At 45.0% G+C, this 26,199-nt stretch overlaps 1 protein-coding gene across 1 annotated transcript in view; it reads left to right on the top strand.

Annotated features, from left to right (window-relative positions):
* MFSD4A (major facilitator superfamily domain containing 4A) overlaps positions 1-26,199 on the top strand; it is a 44,507-nt gene that overhangs the window by 13,155 nt on the left and 5,153 nt on the right. Inside the window, exons 2-8 of the mRNA XM_081865251.1 lie at positions 4,654-4,852; positions 6,548-6,787; positions 18,280-18,448; positions 20,439-20,554; positions 22,485-22,658; positions 25,277-25,424; positions 26,128-26,198. Coding sequence (XP_081721377.1) covers positions 4,654-4,852; positions 6,548-6,787; positions 18,280-18,448; positions 20,439-20,554; positions 22,485-22,658; positions 25,277-25,424; positions 26,128-26,198 — 1,117 coding nt within the window. The remainder of the gene's footprint in view (positions 1-4,653; positions 4,853-6,547; positions 6,788-18,279; positions 18,449-20,438; positions 20,555-22,484; positions 22,659-25,276; positions 25,425-26,127; position 26,199) is intronic.

Raw genomic sequence — 26,199 nt, 5'->3', positions numbered from 1 at the left:
TGTCTAAGGGAGATTTATATGCGGCTGCTTCTGCTCCCTGACTCCACACTGATTTTGCTTCTCCCAGCCTTTCGCTGCCTGGTATCTTACTGCCTGCCTGTTTTCAGTCTTCAGCAGCTTCCTCCTTAGCAGTGGGCTGATCAGCTCCTTGGCCGTAGTGTGAGGTGTTCTGCTTGCAGGAGGGAGCTGGACCAGGAAGCGCCAGTCTGGGTTGTTGTCAGCATTGCTCTTTCCTTCATTGTGATTTATTCATTGTTATATTTATAGGTAAAGGCACCATCTTCTCTGGATGATTGAGGGGTCCTAACACCACGCATGTGATGTCACAGGACATCCTGACGTCACGTGCGTGATGTCATGAGGAGCCAGAGGGCGGAGCAGAATCCCTCTGAACATTTTGTATGTGTGCACAGCCCTCGAAGTCCCCCCTTCCTGGGGACCCAACTAGGCCCTGCCTGCCTGCCTCCCTCTCTCCCTGCATGTAGCTCTTGTGTGGGGCTTTCTTGGCTGGTGGGTAAAGTGATGGGGAATTGCCATTGCAGCTCCTTGCCAAGGACTCAAGGGGCCCTAGATATGCCTCTCTTCAGATCAGCTCTCCTCATAGTATCTTGTGATTACATATACCGGTAATCATTTTTCCATGTCTTTCTTAATTAAGACTTAGAGTAATTTTCCTGTTCATTAAATATTTCCCAGCATCCTCTTTCATCCGTCTACAAAACAATGCAAGATGAAGCAAAATTGCCACACCTAGCCGGTTTTCTTTTAATGCATACAGTGTTTTATGCATTCCATAAAACATTTCTTAGGCTGTGGGCCTAAGAAAACTTTTACGAGCTCTTACAGAGTATTGCGAAGCTGAAGACCTAATAATAAATTACACTAAATCAAAAATTATGGTGTTCTCCAAGAGAAAACTCCGACATAAATGGAAAATTAATAACCAACCTATTGAGCAAGTAACATCTTTTAGATACCTTGGAATAATCTTTGACGAGAAGGGATCTTGGTGCCATCAGATTAAGAATTCCATTGCAAATGCGCAAAGATCTTCTAGAGCTATCATAAGATTCTTCTACAGAAAAGGAGGTCAATATGTTCCTGCTGCCTCCCAGGTCTTTGTCGCAAAAATACTCCCACAACTGATGTATGGCACCCAGATATTTAATTGTCAAAAACTTAAGTCCCTGGAATCTGTACAAACTAAATTTTACCGCTCCCTACTAGGGTTACCTACCTGCGTTTCCAACGCAGCCATTAGGCTGGAGGTAGGTCAACTCTCTATTAATGCCAGGATATGGATCTTGAAGATTCACCTCTGGCTAAAACTCATATTTTTCCCAGTGGGAGTGGCTCCATTGACTCTATTAGACCCGTTCCAGTCTAAATGGAGATTGTCACTTTATGAAAAATTGAAGGGCCTGGGGCTTTCCTCACAAGAACTTATAGCCTCAGGTTTTGAAAAGGCTAAAAGGATGGTGAGCCAGCGAATAGGAGATGTAGAGCTTCAGGATCATATGAGCAAGATAGATAAATATCCAGCTATCCAAGATTATGGAAAAGGGTTTAATCTAACACCATATTTGCTGGATCTACAAATCGCAAAATACAGGCGGGCGTTTACCCTTACCAGATTTGATGTACTGCCATCTGCCTTACTAAAGGGCAGATACGAGGGCAAACCCTATGTTGAACGAGTTTGCCCATGTGGTCTGAAAGAGGTGGAAACGGCTTCACATGTGTTGCTACACTGCGACCTTTACGGGGATATTAGGTCACTGTTTATCTCCCCCATCGTTCAGAAATTTCCAGGTCGATCTGAACTTCAGCGGCTGAAAATTCTACTAGGAGATAAAAACCCAGAAGTAACACTGAAAGTGGCCAAATTTTCTGCGGCTGCGATCAAGCGGAGGGCATTAGCTGTAAAAAAGTAAAAGACTTGACCCCTGGACAAGCCCCCTTATCTTTTAAGCCTATACATATATTGCAGTGCATAAATGTGTATATATGTGTGTGTGTGTGTGTGTGTGCATATGTGTTGCTTTTTATGTATAATTTTACAATTTTTTAAATTGACACCATTATTCCCTTTGTAAACTATTGTTGTTTTATGTTTCTCTGGTCTATGACCGTAATAAACTCAATTCAATTCAATGCATTCCATCAGTCTATTCTTTCAGCGTTCCAGATAGAACAGGCATCACATAACAGTACTGTACTGGAAAGCAATTAGTTAGTTCTGCACAGTAGAAGTTAGGCATGAGCCTTTCCAATTTAGCTAGACCACAAGCTCAAAAGAAAAAGGAATCTTTAAAATGATACAGTTTTAAAGATTATTATTTTCTCCATCATGCCTACTAGTTAGGAAGGTTGTAGCACTGCTTTCAGGATAAGAGGCCACATTGGAAAGCCCAAGTGAATAGAGATCTACACAAGCGTTCATGTCTGATGCATGGCTGCTGGGCAGATCCAGAGGCAGGTTCTGCCCCCCCCCCCCAATTCTAAATGCAGTTCTTCCTGCAGTGTATGTGGCAGCCTGAGTATATTTAGGCTTTTTTCTTTATTCAAGTGACAATTGTATAATTCAGAATGTGAGGCCAGTTTCTTTAATGGAGACTTTTTTGCAAGCAGGCAACTTACATAGGGGTTACGTTTTGGGGGTCGCACCTAAAGCCAAAATCGTGTATAGTGAAAACACACTGGGTTTAATAGGGGGTGGGATTACAAAAGTATTTTCCCCAAATTTCCACCCCCTATTTATTTATTTAGCCAAGTACGTCAAGCTGAAAGCACAAGTTAAATGCACGTGAATTGTGGGGTTACTGTAGCAAACATAGGAAAACATATTTTTTTCCTGTTGAAAGCTGCTATTATGTTAGCTTATTAACAAGTCCGTCCGTCTCCCTTTTCTAGACATTGGCTGCAATTCTAACCTCATCTACATAGAAGCATTCTATGAATTCAGTGGCTCTTACTCCTAGGCAAGTGGGATTGGGATTGCAGTCAAACTTCTTCTTTTCAAAAAAGGATGGTTTGGCCTGGTTCTCTATGCAGAATTAATTGCATGTCTTGAATCACTAGATTCTACAAGTGGTACAGTCAAAATGCACCCACTCCACCAGCTGCTATCCAGTTTTACTGATAGCTGTCCTTCCTGGTTTTTCTGCATTTTGCTAACTGATTATAGCCTTTTATGAGGTTAGCAAGATTATTGTCTCACCTCTGTAACACAAAACCATAGAACACAACAAGGCTTCCTTTATTTTACCTAAAGGCATTTCACTTAAAGTTGTTTTTTATTTTTATTTTTAAAAGATTTTATCCCACTCTTCCTTGAAGGAGCTTAGGCAAATATACATTGCTGTCCTTCCAGTAGGTTAGGCGGAAATACTGATTTGCCCAAAAGATACCCCAGTTGAGCTTTAAGGCCAAGCTAAAATTTCCATGTGAGATTTGAACATGGTTCTAGTCTAAGGGCAGAGCCATACCATGGGTATTTAAAAAGCTCTGAGGGAGGTTATTTGAGGATTTGGAGTTAGGTGTCATCAGTATAGTGGGGGTGGACAGTTCTGTTCCTTTTTTATATCGAATACAGGTGAGGTGAAGTGTTGAAAAGGTGGTTGAAATCAGTAATGGGCTCAATGGGGTGCCAGTAAACTGGGCATCCTATTGGCTGGTGATACACTTGGTCAAAGACTTGGGATATAGCTTGTTCTAGGCTGGGTTGCACTGCCCCCAAAGCAGCCTTCGTCAACCCTCCAGCGCTTTTGGACCACAGCTCCCATTTGCTCCGGCCAGCACAGCTGTCAATGGCAGATATAGTCTAAGACAGCTGGAAGGTGTCAAGTGCCAAGGCTGCCCTAAAGAATCAAACTTGGTACTATTAATTCCAACCCTGCGGACACTCACGTGTCATTCGTAGTGTAAAGCACCTCTAGACAAAGTTGATTGGTTTATAGCTGTGACTCATATTCTGTTAGCATTCAGGTGTGACTACAGTAATGCACTATATGAGGAAGTGCTCATGAAAGTTTAGTAACTTTGATTGGTCCCAAATACAGCTGCTACTGTGCAGATTGGTAGAAATAGGAGGCAGTATGTCTGGTCCCATATTAACATTACCAGTATTTTTAAGATTGGGATGATAAACCTGGTGATCTCCAGATGTTGTTGGACTCCAGCTAACAACATCTCCAGCCAGAATGGCCAAGGGTCCAGGATAACGGGAGCTGTGGCCCTCTGGGTATTGCTGGACTGCAGGTTCCCCACCCCTGGGTGGTTGTTTTTTTAAAAAAAATGGAAACCCACCTTTACTTTTGGAGGTAAAGTAGTGGCAACCAGAGACGGGGCCTTCTCTGTGGTGGTGCCTCATCTGTGTCTCCTTTGTACATTATTCTGATTCCTACACTGATTGTTTTCAAGTACCATGTAAACATCTTGTTGTACCGGAGGACCAAGTGCTCAACTCTGCTGCTGTTTTTAATCTGCAGAAAACTGTACATTTCTGTTTAGTCCTGTTATAATATATGTGTGTGCGATATAGTTTTTCTTTTGATGCACAATGCCTCAAAGGCTACAGTTGGGTGGTGGGATGTCTATCTTTTAAATAACGAAACTGCTTTTTTTCCCTCTCTCTCTCTCTCTTTGGTCCAGGTTGGCTCAGTCTCTGTTCGCCCTCTTTGTGTCATCACTTGCGATCTCTGTGGTTTTTGCCATCATCCCAGTCTGCCACAATGTGGTGGTGCTTGCAGTGGTCATGGCTGTGGCTGGCCTGGCCATGGGCTGCATCGACACCCTCTCCAATATGCAGCTGGTGAAGATTTATCAGAAGGACTCTGCTGTCTTCCTACAGGTTAGACAAGTAACAGGGGGTGGTTGGCCCCTTTTTTAACTCTCTCTAGATGCTTGGAGTTTTTTTCTATCTTGAGCCCTTGTTAGGGACCCACACATGTTGGCTGGCCTGGTATCCTTGCCCCCTCCCACCAAGGAAGGGGTTGGCAATCTCCTCTGATTTGCCACACTGAATGAGACCATTAGTGAGGAACTCCTGCCAGCGCTGCCATCCTGCAGAGGAGGATGAGGGGTATGTTTCTGTTTTGCTGAACACCAGAGGCACTTGGAAAAACTGGCCAGTCTTGCTGCTTTCCTGGGTGGCTCTGGAATCAATGCAGCCAGAAGAAAAGTCCCTATCCTGTCTTTAAACTTGGCGGAAAGGTAGGACTCTCCCTAATTCAGGACCAGTGGCCAGAACAATCTGCAGTCACCAATGGCAGGTGCATTTGTGGACCTTTGATCTTTCCTTGTGTCCCAAATCCTTGCTCCTCTCTGTCTACACACACTGTATTTTGTAAGGTTGAATGCTATCCCTATTGTACAGCTAGAATTGTGGAGTCACATCAGGACAGAACCTCTCCTGCTTTCAGGTTAGCATTAAATTGTGAAACTGGAAACAGTTTCCAGGCATCACTTTCCAAAAGAAGCTACAATTTAGCATCAGAATCTAACCCACAGAGTGTTCCTTAGTTGCTTGGATTGTTCCTTCGTTGCTGTCCTGCCTCCATGTTCTGCCCATCTTTCACATAGACAGTGAAGATCACCAGCGCATACGTCTTTTGAGAACACAGAGACTGAATGCCCTCTGTAAGCACATCCAGTTACCTCACACATGCACAACATCCTGTGCACTGAAGATGGTGGTGTAGCCACACTTGCATCACCACTGTCTTCCTGAAGTTATTTGCACCATTAATAATCTCACTCTAAATAAGCAGGTTCAGATATAACTACTCAATTCTGTTTTGGAAGAGTTCATGCTGACATTGAATATCTGCACAGAAACTGGTCTGTGTAGGTATTGCCAATTTTGTGTGTCTTGGGGCATCTTTCCACAGGCCATGTCCCCATCCAAGTGCTTTGACATGAACTCAAAGTGGAAGAAGCAGCACTTTTTTCTTAATTTTTTTTAGGGGTACTCTCATTTTCCTACTCATATTGAAATACAGCCCCTCAATGAGGTCAAACTTAGATCCACAAAATGTTTAGGGTTATGCATACCCCTGCGTCCCCCCAGCAAAAAAGCATGCAAAGAAGTAACCCTGTGTTGCAAAGCTGGCTCCCTTCACACTCACCCAATACTATTGCAGCAGTGACGCCGTCTTAATTGTGCTAGCTGGAGTCCTAGTTCATAGTGTTTGCAGCACATCATATGTCTGCACCTGATACATGCACAATACGCCAGTCACTTGTATCACAGCAGCAAGAGCACTTCAATTGCTGAGGATCACATATAAAACCCTTTGCAGACCTAATGAAATAACACATTCTAACCCACAAAGGATTTGTGTGCCATTAAAAGTTGCATGTTGGGAGGTTTTTTTTTTTGGAGATAATGCACCAGTAGTGATGGGAGAAGGCTTGTCCCAGGAAGGATGCTAGAGGGTTCTTACTTGAGGGTTCTTACTGTTAAGGGTTCTAATGTGCTGTCAGAGGTGCTGTGTGTGCCTTGTTGCTGGACATCATAAGGATATTTTCTCATTCCTTTGTGTAGGCCCTTCATTTCTTTGTGGGCTTTGGTGCCCTGCTGAGCCCTCTGATAGCCGACCCTTTTCTCTCGGACACCAACTGCATCCTGACAAACAGCACGGCCACTGGCAGCAGCAACCTCCCTCACATCCGGAAGTCGCTCGTCCCCCATCATCCTGGAAACTTGTCACACTACGACCTGCCCACAAAAGGGCTGGTGGTGACGCGGGTGTCTTACGCCTTCTGGATTATGGCTTTGATCAACGTAAGTAGTGACACCCTTCTCCTGGCTGATTGTTCCAGCCCAGCGCTTAAAGTGGTTTGACCAGCAGGGCAGTGGGGGGGGGGATGTGTCTCTTGGCTGGCTTCTTCAGAGGAGCCCGCATAAGGTGGTGTGTCAGGGAAAGTAACTTGATTCCACTTTGCACGTCTAAAACCGTTTTTGGTTTTATGTTGGCACCAAATCAGCTCTTCTGTCTTCCTGCCTTCATTGTTCTCTCATTAAAGTGAAATGGTATTGAAAGAAATGGTAACTGCAACAGAATGTGGCAGTGTGGGATGCTGCTGTCCAGGATTTCAGCCACTGTGTTCCATCATTCGTCGTTCTTTCCATTATCCTTTCCCACATCTACCCACACACCCCATGCAGCCAGTCAGCATTCTCAGGCCTCTGGGCTTATTCAGTTCTCATTGGGCCATTTTGAAAGTCCACACCAGGTTTATTTCTTTATATATATATATATATATATATATATACACACACACACACACACACACACACACACACACACACCTGCAAATCTTGGGCTTTAATATTTTATATTTTTTGTATTATGATCAATTAAAAACCACTTTGATACCACCTTTCATTCAAAAATATCAAGGTGGTTTACAGCCATCTGAAATACAAGCTTATTAAGATCAATACTTTTAAAACCACAAACACAATATAGTCAATACCCGGCTAATATCCACCTATTACCAAGCAACACACAGCTACGTTGCCCCCATTAGCATTTCTGACTTCATTTCAGTGGCTAATGGAGGTCCAAAGAGCAAAGAACTGATCAACCACTTTTGAGTGGCAGCACAGGCAGTGATAACCTTGGCCTGGAAAACACTAGAAGGAATTTATTTAGACAGGTGGCACAGACAGGCATGGCAAATCACCCTCCTGGGAAAATTGACCCTTGTTATGAAGGTCTCTAGGACAAAATAAGCATGACAAACCTATGGCACGATTTTATTGTGTACATATACCATAGGAAACACAGGCAATCACCCCCCTTAGCATATAGAAGGCTTTGGGCATACTGATATCAGGGGCATTGTTGCCTTTCCGCTTTTCTTCCTGCTTTTTAAATTGCCTGTGTGTAGCTTCCAGTCTTCCTGCTGGTTAGCATGAATTAAAGGGGCCTGTGTTGCTTTGGACGTATGGTTGTGTTTCTGTTGGAGTGTGAATGATCTGCACATACATGCATGTGCAAAAGCAGTTGACGTGAAACTCGAGTGCAGCCTTCCCCATCCTGCTGTAGCCTCCAGACAGTGTTGAACTCCATCTCCTGTCAACCCCAGCCAGCATGGCCCATGGTCAGGAATGGTGGGATCTGTAGTTCAGCAAACTTTGGGGACAAATGCTCTAGAGAGGGGACACTACAGCCCTGTTCACCAAACTCCTGCCGAGATTCCTCACAAGCCATAAGTGTGGCAAGATTTTGTCTGGGAATCAAATGAAGAAGTGGAAGGTTTTCACTGTCTCTGTAAAAGTAGGGATTCTCACAAGTTCCCTTCTCCAGGCAAATTTGGTACTGCACGCAGAGCCACCCCATACATTTAAGCACACCCAACGCAAGTTAAAAACATGTGATTTCCCCCAAAGAATCTGGGGAATTAAGAGTCTTCCCCTCACACAGCTACAGATCCTAGTACCCTAAACAAATTACGCTTCCCAGGATCATTTGGGGCAAGTCATGTGCTTTACATGTATGTTTAGGTGTACTTTAAATGTATGGTGTGGATCTGCATCATTGAGTCTCAGCAAATGTGCTTAGTGCAGCCTGGCTAAGCTGGGTAGTAGTAACACCTCCATCTTGAACATTGTCTTGTATAGTACAGCCTCCACTGTGAGCATTATGCATGGAACAGCTGTCACACATGCCTCTTGGTTTCCAAGATGATAATACTCACTATGCTTGGTTCATGATGAAAGGTAGGAAAGACTTGGGAGACAAAGGGGAATATTTTAGGAAATGGAAATGCTTTTTTAAAGCATCTCTGTTATTAAGGTTCTTGCTAGTTTTTGAGTGTCAAGTTCAAGCACAGGCTCTCCTCTCCTCTCCTCTCCTCTCCTCTCCTCTCCTCTCCTCTTCTCTTCTCTTCATCCCTCTCTCTATCTCTTCTCCCTATCTCTCTTCTCTCTAGCCTCATTCCCTGTGCTTTGCTGTTAGTTATGAACTAAACCAGTTATTCGAGCTCTGTGAGAAGCAGGGCGAGATTCAGAAATATTACTGCCACGTTACCGAGAAAATATAGGTGTAAACTAAGCAAACAGGACAAGAGTTCACATTTAGTGAAAGGCTTTGTTTTCTTACATCATTGATTTGTTCTCACCTTGCCAGCTTCTCCTTGCCAGCTCTGGTACTGAACCTAACCTGGCTGGCCCCCTAAGCTGCCTGGATGGGAGACTGTTTGGGAAATAATATAAGCCACACTGAGCTTCTTGGATTAACAGAAGGATGCAAAAATGGCATGCCAGAGTTTTTAACTAACTGGCTTATCAGGATAGAGTAAGGTCCCTGGTGCTCACTGCCCAAATTGTCCTCTCCTCCTTTTGTCACACTGGGAAGGGGAAAGCTACAAGAACGAGCTAAGAATAAGCCATGGTTTGTTCTTGGCTTGTCCCTGTTGTTTGTTTGAGAAGAGCAAGCAAGGAATACTGGTTTGCATGTAACGGTTTGTTCCCAGCACAGCAAAGGAAGGGTGGGCATCAGTGATCTGTGCAGTGTTCACCAGCATGTTTGCTGGTAAGATGCAGATTAACTGTGCCTTATGCTTATGTGTGTCCTTGGGTTATTGTGCACTTCCCGTTTCCTTGACTGCTGAGAAGATCCAGGGACAGGGCTGTCTGGTTTGGATGAAAGAGCATCTGAAGACACAGGGTATCTTTGCCTCTATAGTTTTACCTAGAGCAAAAATTACAAACAGCGGGTGTTCCTATGAGGCAGCTGATCTGCTGGCCCACATCGCATCTCCAAGGTGAGACTCCCTAAATCAAAAATGGGGTTCCAGCTGTTGCCAAACTACAACTCCCATCATCTCTGGCCATTGTCCATAGCAACTGGGGCTGGTGGGACTTTGAGTCCAACAGTGTCTGGAGGGCCACAGGTTTCCCATGTCTGCCCTATATCCCAGCTTTAGTGAACTTGTAGTTTATTTTCTTCTCCATGCGCGTGCACACACACAGTTTCTCTTGCAAACTGATACCTGTTCATGTGCAGACACACTTCTGCCCTTTTCTCTTAGCCAGGATGGGGGCAGGTGAAGTCTCTTTCTCCAAGACCTGGTAGGTGTCTCATTCAACCCAGATTTCTGACCGTCTTTTGACCATTCACTTGCAGGAGCTAACTATTCTGGGCGGAGAGCCAGCAATCTCTGGCTAGTAGCCATAACAATATTGCATTATTAGGTAATTAGTGTCTGAATACATTAGAAAAGTATTCTGAATACATTTTGGAGGTATTCTGAAGCAGCATTTTGGTACCAAATTATGACTGAACTTCAGTAGCTGAAGTAATTTTTTCTGGGTAGCATCTCCATAAATTCTGTTGCTAGAGGGACAGTTGGTTATATTTATTTCCTCCTGATATCATAAGCCTCATCTTTTTAAAGATATCCCATACAATATGCTTGCATAATTTTTTAACACTTCACAGCCTCTGCAAGGATTTCTAGCCCTTGGGTGGGCGTTGAAACTTCTATTTTCTGCCTCGCCTGTGAAATATTAGAACCACCTGCTTGTATGCCAGATCTGATGTAGTCAAGCTAAACATATGGAGCTGGTTGGATAAGGAGGACATGAATGTTCTCTGCCTAAAGATAGGCTGGTGAAAAACTCCAGCCTGAGATTTTGCAAAATGCAACAGAAGCACTATAACCAGGTTCAGTGAAAAGTGAAAAATCTCTGGTCACAGAGGAAAGAACAGGTGAAAAATGGGCATCAACAGTCAACATACTGCATGGAATTTATTAAAATGATGTGAATTATGTAGCTTCTCTTTAGTAGCGAAACACAGGGCAGTTTACAATATATAAAACATAAAAATATGTAAGATAATGACAAACAAAAACAGTTTAGAAGGCCACTGATTGCTTAATTAGCCCATGGCCTGGTTGTAGGGGAACGTTTTTGCCTGACACCTAAAGATATGTAATGAAGGTGCCAGGTGAGTCTGCCTGGGGACAGCATCCCACAAGCAAGAAGCCACCACAGAAAAGGCCTGTTCTCATATTGCCGCCCTTTGTGGAGGAGGCACATGAAGAAGAGCCTCAGATGATGGTTGCAAGGTCCGGTTAGGCTCAAGACACAGAAACTACTCAATACCATTGCTCAGGGAAGACAATATTGCATTGGATAGCTCCTGCATCTAGCAGAGCCTTTGCACAGCAGCTTTTGAGACAGAGCAGTTGTATCTGATAAGTGGGAACTTAAAATTTCAGCAGTGGTACTCTTAAAGGTCCACAGTCATTCTTAAATTGCCCGAGTGCTGGTTTTGGGCAAGGTTTGTGTGTAAGTTCATGAACCCTCTCCCCTGGTTATAGAAACGAGCAGTTGCAGCACTCTTAAAAGAGGTCTTGACTAAAAGGAGAACCTGCCGCCCCATGAACTCAGAGACTTTGTCATAGTTGGCACCTGAGCACGGAAACACTTGACAGCTGTGCTGAAAATGGTTACATTTTTCTTCCTGTTACACCAGCCTGTTAAGTAATAGAACCTGGAGGTGAATGCAGCAGGTGACAGCAAAAAGAGCAAGTGGGCTCATCTCAATGTGTTGCATGAACAAGCAAGTCCTCCTCTGTACTGGCTGATGTGCAATTCAAGGCAAGCCTCTGGGGGTCTTTCTAAAAATGGACCCTTGTCCCAAAGCCTTTTGTTTGTTGAAGCAATGGATATGGCCATATGTTGGTAATGAAGTAATCAAGAAAACAGGGGACATTTAAAATCTGGGGTGATAGTCCATAGAAATCTCTGTGTTTGGGGAACTCAGAAGCTTATACAGTCATACCTTGGAACTCGGACGTTTTTGCTCCTGAATGCCGCAAACCTGGAAGTGATTGTTCCAGTTTGCGAATGTTCTTTTGGAACCCAAAGGTCCGATGGGACTTCTGCGGCTTCTGATCAGCTATAGGAGCTTCCTGCAGCCAATCAGAAGCAGCAATTTGGTTTTCGAACGTTTTGGAAGTCGAACGGACTTCTGGAATGGATTCCGTTCAACTTCCAAGGTACGACTGTATTTATATCTATAACCTCACTTCTTATGGGGATATACTATATCTGGGCTATTTTCCTGAAGGCCAAACACGCTAATAAACTGGGTGCATTGTGCTGAAAAATATGCCCACATATTGGTAGAGGCACCTTGAAATGGGATCATGACTTTTTTAGAATTGGGACAGAGGGCAGGAGGTACTAAGTGAGGGTGGGGGTGCTAGTCTTCTGCTTACAGTAGACAAACAAGGCAAGATTTGTACTTTTTTATACAGTGGACGCTTGGGTTGCGAACGTGATCTGTATGGGATGCATATGCGCAACCCGCAGTGTTTGCAACCCGCGTCTGCGCAGGTTGCGATTTGGCGTTTCTGCGCATGCACAAAGCGCAATTTAGCACTTCTGCGCATGCGTGACCGCCAAAACGTGGAAGTAATCTGTTCCAGTACTTCTGGGTTTCGGCAGTCCGTAACCCCCAAAAAATGCAACCTGAAGCGGCTGTAACCCAAGGTATGACTGTACTAGCAGCAAGCTTTTTCTTGAGCAAGCTTGGAGGTAGAGCACTAAATAAAAACAAATGGGTGATGGGTCAAGGGATATAATGGGAGAGGACCAGTTCAGTATGAGAGTATCTGCTTTGCATGCAAAAGGTCTCAGGTTCAATCCCTGGCTTCTCCTTTCCTCTAATAGTTGTTTGATATGCAGAGATTTATCAAATGAAAATATTCCAGAGCTGGCTGTAGGAAAAGGTTCACCTGCCAGAAGAAAAAGCTGGCAACTGAAGTTGCATCACTCAGCCCCTGATGATCACCTGAAAACTACCCAGTTTGAGGCACCCTTAGATTTGTGTGTGTGTGTGTGTGTGTGTGTGTTTATCATGTCCAATGTGCATGGCTGAACACCACTAGTGTTTTTAAAAATTTGGTGTGTGATTTACTCCTAGCGGCAGATGTGCGACCAACAGAACCCTTGGTGTTCAGAAGAGCAATGTCACCCAAGTGCGAAACTGCTAGTTTTGTTAGAGAGGCAAAGACGTACTTACTTAAATACTATTATACTTTTCAGATCATATCAAATTAGCTGTTTGGACCATATGCCAGCAATAACAATAAATACTTGTTATACGGCATACAGAATGTGAATTCATAATTAAGCCAACCCCCTGCATCCACAGGATAGGAAAACCTCTTAGATGAGCATTCTCTGCCGCAAAGATATATGATAGGTAGAGCCACCTTTTCCGTGACCTTTTCCATCAATGCACAGGCTGGGTTTTGCTTCGCATTGTGGGCAGAGCATTTAGCCATGAAATGGTTTTGCTGTTTGTTTAGGCTGGTGAGGCCTGTGCCAAGGCCTCGCATTAAACAGTGTACCAGGAGGTCTAGTATATTACCCCAAAGCAAGCATGCCGAGTTGTGAGATCCTGTAATAAAATGCCTTGGCCCTGCCTGTGTGTATCTTGGCAGATGAACCCAGCTGTGGAAGCCAAACAAGCTCATCAGCACCATTCAGCCTCCCCTCCCCCTTTTCTTAAAGGTGAAAAACACAAGCAGATATTGAAAAGGGATCGTTGTGCCCGTGAAACACTTGGATGGACTTGGAAGAGGGATTTCACCCAAGCATAGTATTCAGTTGTCCATTCATCTGAGATTGTGCTACAATAAATCTGTTAAGTCTTTCAGGGGCCACAATATTATTTTATTTTCCTTTTTTTAACAAAGAAAAATAAAGAGTTGCCTGCATGGAAGCTTCACTCCCTCCAAGTGGAGGCCTAGCTCCCTTGCCCCAGATGTTTTGAGTGGGGGTTGTGCTTATTCAGGAGGGGAGAGGAAAGCACAGCACTCTGCCCATGCTCAATAACATTTGTTGCTTTTTCTTAACATTTGGATGCCTTCCTACCAAGTCTGAGCTCAACTTCGCAAGCTGCATTTTTGCACTTGGAACTTTCCGAAATAAAAATTGCATTTGCAAAACTGATCCTTCCACCTGTGTGTTTCCAGTTTGGTTGATCTGTGGATTGTTTCTCCTCACCTGCAACATGGCTGCCCCAGCACCAGTATTGAAGAAGGCAATAGTGCTCCCACTATCTGGGAGGCAGACTGCCACCTGCACATTTTCCCTTGAGTTCAGGATAGAAATTGGCTGAAGTCATGTGCTCCTTATCCTGCCATGTGGCATGACAGTTCAAATGCTGGACTAGATGTAAAGGACACCTGGGCAGTTAAGTCCAGTCAAAGGCGACTTTGGGGTTCCAGTGCTCATTATGGGGTTGCGGTGCTCATCTCGCTTCAGGCCGAGGGAGCCAGAGTCTGTCCACAGAAAGCTTTCTGGGTCATGTGACCAGCATGACTAAACTGCTTCTGGCGGAACAGAACACCGTGACAAGTGCTAGAGTGCACAGAAATGCTGTTTACCTTCCCGCTGCAGCGGTACCTATTTATCTACTTGCACTGGTGTGCTTTAGAACTGCTAGGTTGGCAGGAGCAGGGACATAGCAAAGGGTGCTCACCCCATCTTACAGATTCAAAATGCCAACCTTCTGATCGACAAGCCCAAGAGGCTCAGTGGTTTAGACCACAGTGCCACCTGCATCCCAGATGACACCAATATTCAAATCTTCATTTGTTAATGAGGCTTGGGGGGTGGGGGGCAGGGAGATCTTGAGCCCATCAGCCAAAACTACCAAGCAGGTCTGTTGGAGGCTAAATTGAGAGGGGAAGAGAACAATGTACAGTGTTCTTGGAGGCAGGGTAGGATGGAAATGTAATAAATACATAAATCACAGCCCTCTGCATTATAAAATTGCTTTGGGCATAGTTTTATGGAAAAGCAGCACCAAACAACAACTCCTGTTGACTAAATATTAATTTCTCAATAAATACATGATAAGTACCCACACTCTTCTGAGAGAAGCTGTCTGTGCAGGTATGCAAGCTTTAGATCTCATTTGTTCTCATAGCTCTACCAGCAATAGCCCCAATTTCCCTTTAAGTTTTAATTCCTGGAAAAGGAGGATATATGACAACTATAGAATGCATTCTGCAGCTTTGTTGATACTTCTGAAGTTCTGGTACAGTAAGCCAGCAACCTACGCACATTGAACGTGTGCATTTAGTTTTACGTGCGTGGCAAAAAAAAATTTAAAAGGGTTGGGGTTCCAGGGGAAATGACGTTGGCAATCAGAGCTGCCATTGCACCCAATGAATTTTGACTCTACATGATTTTGGCTTTAGGCACGATCCACAGAATGTAACCTTTGGGTAAGTTACGAGCTTACTGTAATTGTGGATCAGGATCAAAGTTCTGAGTGGGGTTTTCAGCGTCCTGAATATTGGCTGAACTTTCCAGGGATGTGTGCAGAAACTTTCACCCCAAGGAATTCTGGCAGTTGCAGCTTCAGGGCTCAGAATGTGGCTTGCACGGGCAAAAGTTGTGCCAGGTGCCACCTGCAAAATGAACCATGCAGAGCTAGCAGACAGTAGCGCTGAAGGTTCCATTGGGGTCACTTTTTCCCCCTAAGAGCAGCGTCCCATATTTCAGCATGGCTCGTACTCCCAGTAGTGTTTGCTGCTCTATAGGCAGAAAAGGAGCTTGGGCCTACAACAGATTAGCAGACATTGGAGGTGCATCACAAGCTACTGAATGCTACCTTTAAAAATTATCATTTCAGCTGTACTGCACCAGCACTTAAACCAGAAGCAGGAGATCGTTGTGCATGTAGGGTTTGTGTGTGTGTGATATCCGTAGACTGTAATATCAGAAGGCTGTGCTGCATGTGTTCTCTCTAATTTGGCTTTGTTTATTTTTAGAGGAGCTAGCAGAAGAAAAGCTGTAGCAAAGATTCTAATTAACATTTTCTTGCTTTTGAACTGGACTAACATGCTGACCCAGTTAAGCAAATCACGGCAATTCCGGGATAATCTTCCAACCTTTGCTCACAAAGGTGACACTCTAGATGAGATTCCTCTTCACATATTTAATTCTTTGTGTTCATTAAAATCCAGGCCTTCCATTTGTCTTGAGTTTTCCATTCTTGGGAGCCTGAGATTGATTTCCTCATTTTATTCTGGAGCATTGTGACGGCTTGTGTGCAATTCAGAGACCAAATCTTATTTATATCCCACAGGGATCCCATAAGAAGATTAATACGGATATTTTGTATGCTACTTTAATGTTTGGTAGTGCTTTTCCCCAGCCAGAACTCACCTTTGCAGCATTTGCAAACAAGGTCACTATTGCCATTTCACAGAGGGCAAAGTAAAGGCTGAGACAGTAGGGGAAATACAGGATACCGGCCTTATACATGTCTAGCCTGCTGTTCTCCCAAAGGGCAGCGGGAGGTCTGTTTATTCTGCTCTGATTTTCATGGCCATTAACGCAAACTGCTCCTGACCTCCGGAAGGATTCTAACTATTAGGGGAAAACGTTTTTCTTCCATGGGACCGAACTGGCTGTTCTTGTTCCTATTGTTCTGTGAACAATGGAGGGCTCTTAAATGAATTCAGCTGAGGAGGGGGAATCAAGAGGGAGAAAATGCTCCATACATTGAAATAATACCTCCAGCCAACAAAAACCAGGAAATGTGCACTTGCAGCTCCTGCTCATTCACAGAGGAGAGCAAAAACAATATATGTGAAGCCAGCTGTTAATGACAGACGACCTGGCTTCTGCCATCAGTCTGGTGGGGAGAGGAGGAAGACGGCTTCATTTATTCCTCTCATACCCCATCACCATCCCACACATGAAAGAATACACCCCAGTAGATGTTAACTAAAAGTAATGTGAAAGCACTGTAACATTTCAGAGTTTTAAATTCATATTTTCTGTTTTGGTACCGCAGAGGAACAGCAGAGGGCGCTGCTTCTGTGTACCTGAACACAGAATTACACAGCGGTCTCTACAGTAAAGCAGGACTGAATTGTCCCATGTGAAAGCTTAGGCAACGCCTGTTCAGATTTGTGGGGAGAGAGGCGAGGCGACACCGTGGCTTCTAAGCCCCTCCTTTCCAAATGTGTAGCTTCTCAAGGCAGTTTGGGCTGGACACAAACGCTGTGGGCATCTATGCTGCTCGCCTACCATCTGCTGGCAGAGCAAGAAATGGCACTGCATTCTGGACATCAATATATCAGCTGAAAACGGGTGTATTCTTTATAACTCACAGGGAAAGTTAGGTTTTTAAAAAGGGAATGAGCCATTTAGTGGTGGTGAGCTGCAGAAGGATTTCTTTCCAGAAGATGTCTGAAATGTTATGTTCTAGGTTAAGTTTTTTGCAGCTTGGCTTGCTGGGATTCCCAGTATACCAGGGCAGGGCTGAGGAACCTCTTTCTTTCTTTCTTTCTTTCTTTCTTTCTTTCTTTCTTTCTTTCTTCTGGGTGGGGGTGTTATTGTTACAAAACTGTTGATTTTAAAGATTTATAGCCCACATTTCATCAATTCAGCTACAAGCAACGTTGCTGGACTCACAGCTCCACTGTGAAACAGAGTGCCAGACTTGGACCTGGGAGGCCAGGGTTCAAATCCCTGCTCAGCCATGAAACTCACTGGGTAGCCTTGGGACAGTCACTGCCTCTCAGCCTCACCTACCTCACAGGATTGTCGTGAGGATAAAATGGGGAGAGGAGAGCTATGTACATCACCTTGAGCCTCCTTGGAGGGAAAAAGTGATATCTAAACGCAGGTGGTGCTGTGGGTTAAACCACAGAGCCTAGGATTTGCTGATCAGAAGGTCGGCGGTTCGATTCCCCGCGACGGGGTGAGCTCCCGTTCCTCGGTCCCAGCTCCTGGCAACCTAGCAGTTTGAAAGCACGAAGTGCAAGTAGATAAATAGGCGGGAAGGTAAACGGCATTTCCATGCGCTGCTCTGGTTCACCAGAAGCAGTTTAGTCATGCTGGCCACGTGACCCAGAAGCTTTACGCCGGCTCCCTTGGCCAGTAAAGCGAGATGAGCACCGCAACCCCAGAGTCGGTCATGACTGGACTTAACAGGGGTCCCTTTACCCTTTACCTTTAAATACAACAGATAAATAACTCCAATCATTCCTGACCATTGGCCATGCCAGCTGGGACTGGCGGGAGCTCAGTGGCAATTTGGAGGTGCAAAGGTTTACAAGCTCTAGCTTTGAAGATGTGCCCTGAATAAATAAATAAAAATCTGAGCCAACAGCAGCCCCCTCCCATGGAGAAGGGCAGATATCAACCCTAGGGGTTGAAAATTGTTATAAGACACACACCGTGCGCCCGGCTGACTTTTCTTTTTGCCTGTTGTTCTGCAGCTCCCAGTCCCCTTTGCGGTCTTCCTGCTGCTCTACAAGGAGAGGCTGGTGCCTTGGTGTCAAAGCGGCAGCCCCCCACTACTGCCTGCGGATGAGCTGGCACTGGAAACGCGGATAGCCGACCGGGATGACTCTTCCACCTCCTCGCCAAGAACTCAGCCAGAAATAGGTGAGAGCTGCCAATCCGGGCTGTGCATGCAGAGCCCATTGCCATGGTATCAGAGCCGCCTTCTCTCCACAGGTTGTAGCGACAGGGTGTGTTGTTTTGCTGTTGGAAAGGGATGAAGCAAAGCACAGAGTGAAATATTCTGCATTAAGCTTCCCATGTTTTTCCTTGTCTGTGGCTACTGCCTTGATGGCTGTGTTCTACCTCCTCCGACAGAGACAGTGTGCTTCTGGCCGGAAACTGCAAGAGGGCAAAGGGCTGTCAAGCTCAGGTCCTACTTGTGAGCTTGCCATGGGCATCTGGGTGGCCACTGAGACAGCGGCGTAGCAAACCCCTGAGTACTAGGCTAGAACCCTATTTGTGCTATCAGCTACATAGTTTTGGTTATGTTCCCAGAACACATATAAAACTAAGGAAGCCAAATCAGTCCAAATAGGTTGAATCCTATTGATCCTAGAATATCGTACATTATTTGTCCTTGGCTTCTGTTTAGTATTAGCTCTGTAGGCAATGAATTGAAATTCCTGGGGGCAGGTTTCTCTGCTGGCGTTTACCCAGGACTCAGCTATACAGCTGCAAATAAAACATTTTAAATCTGTTTTAAGTGCAATATAAAATGTGACACTAGATGGCGATCGTGAGCCTTATAGAAAATTCAATGTATTTTTAAAAACGCTTTTTAAAAAAAGCATTTTCAGAACGATTTTTATATGTTTGTAGATTCCACCCCAGTTTGTAGCAGAGAAGGAATGTCAGTGTGATTGCAAAAGCTTCTCACCTGTCCTGCATTTAATACCAGCCTTTGTTCTGGTCCATGTTAAGGCCTTTGCCAAATTGGGAATGATCTTTTATGCCCACTCTGGCCTCCTAGCAAGGAAGGTGTTTCCTTCTGGGCCAAGGCATCTGTTTCCCTGCATTGCGATAACTCCCATGAGCAAAAGGGAAGCAATTATCTCACACACAGAGTGGTTTGAAGACGAAAAGCAGCCTGTCTTTCTGCCAGGAAGGTTACTACTGGAACTCTGAAAGAAGTAACTTCTGTGTACCTTCTAAAAATGTCTCATTTATTTATTTGGTGGCTTTTGCTGTGTTGTGTAGCAGCTTACAGATGCATTTGCCCATATGCATCAAGAATGCCAGGTGTTGCATATTTCTGTCGTTTTCTATGCACACACACTGGGATGCATTTATATACATGCAAACATTTCTGGCTGCTCTTGACCCCACAAGCCATGCAGCAGTGAGATGGAACACTTTATTATTATTATTATTATTATTATTATTAATTAAATTTGTATACTGCCCTTCATCTGAATATCACAGGACATTTTACAATGTAAAGAAAATGAAAACACAAAATACATAATAAAAGCAAAAGCAAAATAAACCAATAGACCATCTCCCACAGACACATTTTTAAAGGCCATAGAATATTAATGCCCATTCCACTTTGGTGCATGTAGAAAACCAGTAAAATGGTGGTATCTGCCTTGGGGCCTCACCTCCCATAGTGCCAGCTGCATCAGACCAAAGGTCCATCTAGTCAAATTATGGGCAGCCTTTATCCTGCCAAGGACTGCATTCCTTCAGAAGTAACCTGTCAGAATAGAAGAAGACATCTTTACCCTGGTATGGCTCCCTTTATCACATACACAGCCCAACAAGACAACGACAATAACCCACCAACAGCATATGAATCAATATGGCTAACCTGATCCAAAAACACCCACCCACCCCACTCACACATGAAAACAAAGTTCACCACAGCCAATCACAAACGAACAACCACACCCTAGGCCAACCCCAACCTCTCTCACCACCAAAGGAACACAAGCGAATAGTAAAGAGAACCTGCACAAGCGACGCTGACACAAAACCCCACACATACATTAAGCAGAATAGAAACATTGCAAGTCTTTGCTGCGGAGAGAGAGACCGTTTGGGTACCCAAGAAGCTTCACTACTCTTGTGTGCTATTGTTTTCTCTACCCAGGGCATGAGGACCTCTTCGGATGCTGCCAAAGCAAGAACTTCATAGGAGCTCCTTGCTCTTACTTTGCTGTCCATGTGATGGGTGCCCTTCTCCTCTTTATGACCGATGGGATCCTGGTAAGAGCAACAATTGAGGAGTCAGTGTCAGACCTACCCAATTTGCACTACTGGGGCACCCCAGATTCCCTAGAATGGGCTGAACAAGTGCTTTCAAGACTGTCTTTTACTTGATCTGTGTAGCTTGGCTTGAGTGCTCATGGAGAGCTTTCAGCTAAAAACTTGTCTCCCTCCACCCAGCAGGTACTGCCTGCTGGTTCACTCTTAGTAGCATTGCTTTAGTTCAAAGCTCATGGTCTTTCCTGCCTTCTTTTGATTTGATCTCACCTAAGAGTATGAGGAATTGGCCCTTTGTTTAATTGGGCTGTTCGCCCAAGATTGGCACTGCAGTTGCTCTCTTACACTATATGTTGAATTCTCACCCACTTAAAGTTGAGGACCACCCCACCACCACACACACCTTTTACAATTTTATCCTGTAAGCCTTTCATGGCCTGAGAGTGTTAAATATGGTGAACTACAGCGGGCAGCCACTCTTAAAACCACAAGAAACAAGGCCCAGAGAATTGTAACTACTATTGGCTGATCTCAAATGTCCCTTCGTTGGGCAGGTTGGTGGAGTGAGTGCTTTTCTGGTCAACTTCAAGCACTCATTATCCATTTGAGTCTGGAGTCTGACTTTGATTTGGAACTGAAACTGCCAGGGTTGCCCTGATAAACGACTTCTGCTAGGAGAGGGTGGGGGGGGGGGAATGCAATGTAATTCTGTTGATTCTACTAAATCTCTCAGCAGTGCTCAACACCATTGGCCATGGTTTCCTTCTGGAAAGGGTTTCTGACTTGGGGATGGATGTTCCACTCCTACCTGGAGGGCCCATTCTGGAAGGCAGAGTTGCAAGACTTCTGGCCCACGGCATTTGGGGGCAGAGGTCCCTCAGGGATCCATTCTGTTCCCCCCCAATATGTTACAGCATTTTTATGAAGGCATTTGAATGGAGTTGAATGGAGTCCTCCACCTCTGTCTCTTCCAGCTGAATTGGAAGAAGTGTTTATCTGGGGTTTGGAAGCACTAATTGACACTCATTCCTGATAACACAGAGGTGTGCTGTGTGGGTCAGCAGGGTCAGTCTGCCCAGGGAGGTGCTGTTCAACCAACTTTGCTGAGGATTGTACTCTCTGTGAAGGATAAGGTGCCAGTGTGGGAGTGCTGTTAGATTCATCTTTATCTCTTGGGCCTCCAGGATCATGAGTTCCTTCTGTTGGTTGTGGCTAATCCAACTGCAGTCCTTCCTGAGTAGATACAATCTTGACCGTTGTCCATGCCCTGGTAACTTTGAGGGTGGGCTGCATGGGGCTGCCTTTGAAAACTGTTCAGAAATTGCAGCTAGCCCAGCACACTAACTTCGTTTCCTAACATGGACTGAGTGAAGAGCTCACATCTGGCTGCAATGAAACACCATCCCTGACTTCCAATGAGATTTAAGGTGCTGGTCTTAACTCTCAAAGCCCTTCATGGCTTAGGACTCAAATATTTTGTGGGATTGCCTTGTCCCATCTCAATCTGTTCATTCGCCAACATCCCCATCACAGGCCCCTGCTGTCTGAAGTGTGGTGCGTGGTTACTGCACAGATGGAGGGCCTTTTCTGTGGTGGCTCCTCATCCTTGGAATGCCCTTTTCAAGGAAGCCCACCCAGAGACCTCATGACTAGAACTTAGGTGCCAGGCAAAAGCATTTCTGTTTTCTCCAGGCTTTTCAGAACTGCTAAGGCAAGCATTCTTAAACGCTAAAAAGTAAAATAAATTTAAATGCACTATTGTGATTTCAGTTTGTTTTAATTTTGTATATTGGTTCGCATGTGTTAGTAAACCAATTATTTTACATTATGCTTTTTCATTTCTTACTGCTGTGTGTGTGTCCTGGGAATATAGATCTATATTGGAGGTTTGTGTGATATATAGATTATGTAAGTAATCTGGTCTCTCCTGCAGGGCGAGTATTCTGGGTTTGTGTACAGCTACGCTGTGGAGGAACCACTCTCCGTGGGACACAAGGTGGCTGGTTACTTGCCCAGCCTCTTCTGGGGATTCATCACTCTGGGCCGGCTCATCTCCATCCCTGTGTCCTACAGAATGAAGCCAGCAACTATGGTTTTCATCAATGTGGTATGGCGATATCTTCTTCTTCTCCCTCTCTTCCAAGGTAGCAGAGAGGCTTATTCTGGCTATGGCATGTCTGGCAGACCAGTAACATGGATATAACCAGCGATTGGCACCCTCATTTGGAAGCAAGAGCGTAGTATTCTTGCAGCTGAGAGCAATGCAAGCAAATTGGTTAGAGCAGGAATGGGAAACCTGTGGCCCTTCAGACATCATTGGCCTCCAGCTCCAAGCAGCCCCAAGCAGCTGAACAACCTCTGGGTGGCCCCAGGCTCCCTACTCCTGGGACATTTCATTCAGAGAACCCTGGAAATTGTGCTGAAGGGGGGGGGCGACTGGAGATATCTAGCAAAGCAGTCTCCTTATCCTTGCATGCCTTCCAATTCCAGGGTTTCTTGAGGGAATTGTTATTAGGGTCAGGCGATATCTCAATATACTGTCTTATATCGATATTAAGAGCAGTTTGTGATAACGGGGGTTTTTTAAAAAAAATTACCTGGCAATACAGTCGTACCTCATGTTACGTTTGCTTCATGTTACATTTTTTCAGATTGCGCCCCGCAGCAACCTGGAAGTACCAGAAAGGGTTACTTCCGGGTTTCACCACTCACGCATGCACACAAGCGCCAAATCGCGCTGCGCACCTGTGCAGATATGGCGTTTCACGTTGCGGGCCTTTCATGTTGCAAACGGGCCTCCGGAATGGATCCCGTTCGCAAGCAGAGGTACCACTGTATATCGTGAATCGTGTGTGCGTGCTTGTGTGCAATAGTCAAAAAACAGGATACAGTGGTACCTCGGGATGCGAACGGGATCCGTTCCAGAGCCCTGTTCGCATCCTGAATAGAACGTAAGATGCGACTGTGCGTCTGCAGGTCACGTTTTGCCACTTCCATGCATGTGTCTGCACATGCGCGAGCGGCGAAACCCGGAAGTAACGCGCTCCATTGCTTCCGGGTTGCCGCAGAGTGCAGCCCGAAAATACTTATCCTGAAGCATTTTTTTCCCGAGGTATGACTGTATTGCAAAAATTGGGAAGCTGGTCTGCTTCCTGTCCTGTGCGGCCGTTGCTATTGCTAACTCTGCCTTAGCTGCATTTCTGTGCGTCCTGTAGCGGCAGCAGCAAGCTGACGCAAAAATTTCTCTTTGGGAAATTGTGTGTGCACTGCAGGGTAACTCTCTGCCATCTCCCCTGCCTGCCTCCCTCCCTCCTCAGCGCTCTGTCTCCCGAGCAGGCGGAGCTTGACAGCCTCCAAGTGGGAACTTTCTCCCTCAGAGACCCAGCCAGGTTCTTGTTGAAAGGCAGGCACCAGGCTGGTAGGTGGCTTAGGTAGAAGCATGGCTCCTGGAACCAAGCCCCTTCTCTCCTCCTGTTCTCACGTAAAAATATAAACTGGGGTAAAAAGAAGAAGAAGAAAAACACACTGCTCTAGCATAAAAGCCGATTCCCTCTTTCCCCTGTTGTGTTTGTGGGTGTGCGATTGTCTGTGTGTATGTCTCTCCCCCCCCCCCCCATGTTTGTATTTGTGTGTTTTGTGAAGAAGCACTACACTTAAATTTTTTTTTAATTAAACCAGCCTCTCTCTGCTGGCAGGCAGCAGGTCGTCTTAACTTTACTATAAAGTATTTATCTCACACACACACACCCCGCTTCCCCTGTCCCAAGCAAGCTGCAGAGAAACTGCAACCACCAGCAAACACGTTTATTATGCCTTAATCTTATATTAGGCAGGAATCGATTTATGCCACAGTAACTGTGTATGCTCTTACCCATGTTCACCCCTGAATTCCACAGGGCTTACTCCCTGACCCTGACAAGCGTGTATAAAAATGCAGCCTAAATTGGTTAGTCTCAAAGGCCCTAACTATGTAGGACTGTCAGCAAGGGAAGTAATAAGCTTCTAGTCCTTAAGGAAAAGAGCATCTGCCCCCCCCAAAAAAAAACTTCTTGTCTTCTGCATCTTATTTTCAAGAGTGTGCAGTAAGGTGGGAGGATATTATGTGGACTAGGACCTTGGAGACATAAATGAAGCTCACTGGGTGGCCCTGAGCCTAACCCACCTCATATATATATATATATATATATATATATATATATATATATATCACACACACACACACACACACACACACACACACACAAATAAGGAGTACAGCCAGCGGTGCAGAATTTGCTGTGTCCTGGGTTAGTGAAGTGAGCCTGTTCTTTGCTCCCACTGTGATGTCTGCTGGGGACATCAGATACACTAGTAGAGCTTGGTGGCCATATCTGTAAAATCAAAGGGGGGGGGGTTCGATGTGCTGCACTAGTAGCATCAAGTGGTGATTTTCATGCATGAAATGGCTCAGATCAGCCGCCTTCTGCTAAAGCTCTCTTATCTCAGACACACAACGTGTGTCTTTTCTGAAGCATTTTCCATGTTCAGCTGGGCATTATCGGAAGACAAGATACCAAATGATGCCGTGTTTGTGAATCTCTCCAGAGGCAAGGCTCATACAGTCGGGTGGGTGGGTGTGTCCCGGTGGCAGTGGTGGTTACTCAAGTCTTTTTAGCTGAGCGCAAAAAAAATCTTACTCCATATTTAATTTTATTTTTTTTCTCCATTCCTTTTATGTCATTGCAGCTTGGAGTGCTTGTAACATTCTTCCTGCTCCTGATCTTTTCCTACAGCGTTGTCTTTTTGTTTGTGGGGACTGCCTCCCTGGGCCTGTTCCTCAGCAGCACTTTCCCTAGTGTCCTGGCCTACACTGAAGACATCCTCCAGTACAAAGGTAAACCAGGTCTCTCCTTGTTCTTTCTTTCTACCAAGAAAGAATAGCTTCAACAACCACCATAAAAGCAGAGCCCTTTAAATGAGGGCCATGCTTTTAACTTTCCAATAAAAGGTAATCCCTGGTTTCTTTAGCTTGTGAAAAAAAAAAAATAAAAACAAACAACCAAATCCTCTGCGTATTTAACTGTAGGCAGTCTGTAAGATGCTGCTGGACTACAACTCCCATCAGTCCTGACCATTGGTCTTACTTGCTGGGACTCATGGGACTTGTAGTCCAACAGCATCTGGAAGGCAACAGGATGACGACCATTGTCCTGTTATGTTCACTGGAGCTTACTGCCAGGGGAATGTGCAAGGACGACTGCTTTAAGCACTTGGTTTATCATACAAGAGCAACGTTCATGTATCTTACTCGCTCGCATAGGAAAGCCTTTGTCCTTTCCGTCGGCACAGCATTTGTACCACAGACTTCTGCCATTTACATTTGGGTGCCCTCTTCTGTTTCATATTTTATCACACCCCTGGGGGGGGAAATATGTGTATATTTAAAAGCATTTCTATACCACACAACATTTCAAAAATCTCCAAGAAACCTTTGTATCTTGCTCTTAAAGATGGGACATTTGGATCTTGCTGCATCTGTTCAGTCTCCTTTATCTGCTTCTTGCAAAAGGTGTAACATGGTGCCACTTTCATTCCAGGCTGTGCCACTACTGTGCTGGTGACAGGAGCAGGTATTGGAGAGATGGTTCTGCAGTTGCTGGTGGGGTCGG

Source organism: Podarcis erhardii (genome assembly GCF_964252035.2).
Source record: "Podarcis erhardii genome assembly, chromosome: 6".
Classification (NCBI taxonomy): domain Eukaryota; kingdom Metazoa; phylum Chordata; class Lepidosauria; order Squamata; family Lacertidae; genus Podarcis; species Podarcis erhardii.
The sequence above is the reverse complement of the archived record's forward strand: the minus strand, read 5'-3'. Positions and strand labels throughout refer to the sequence as shown.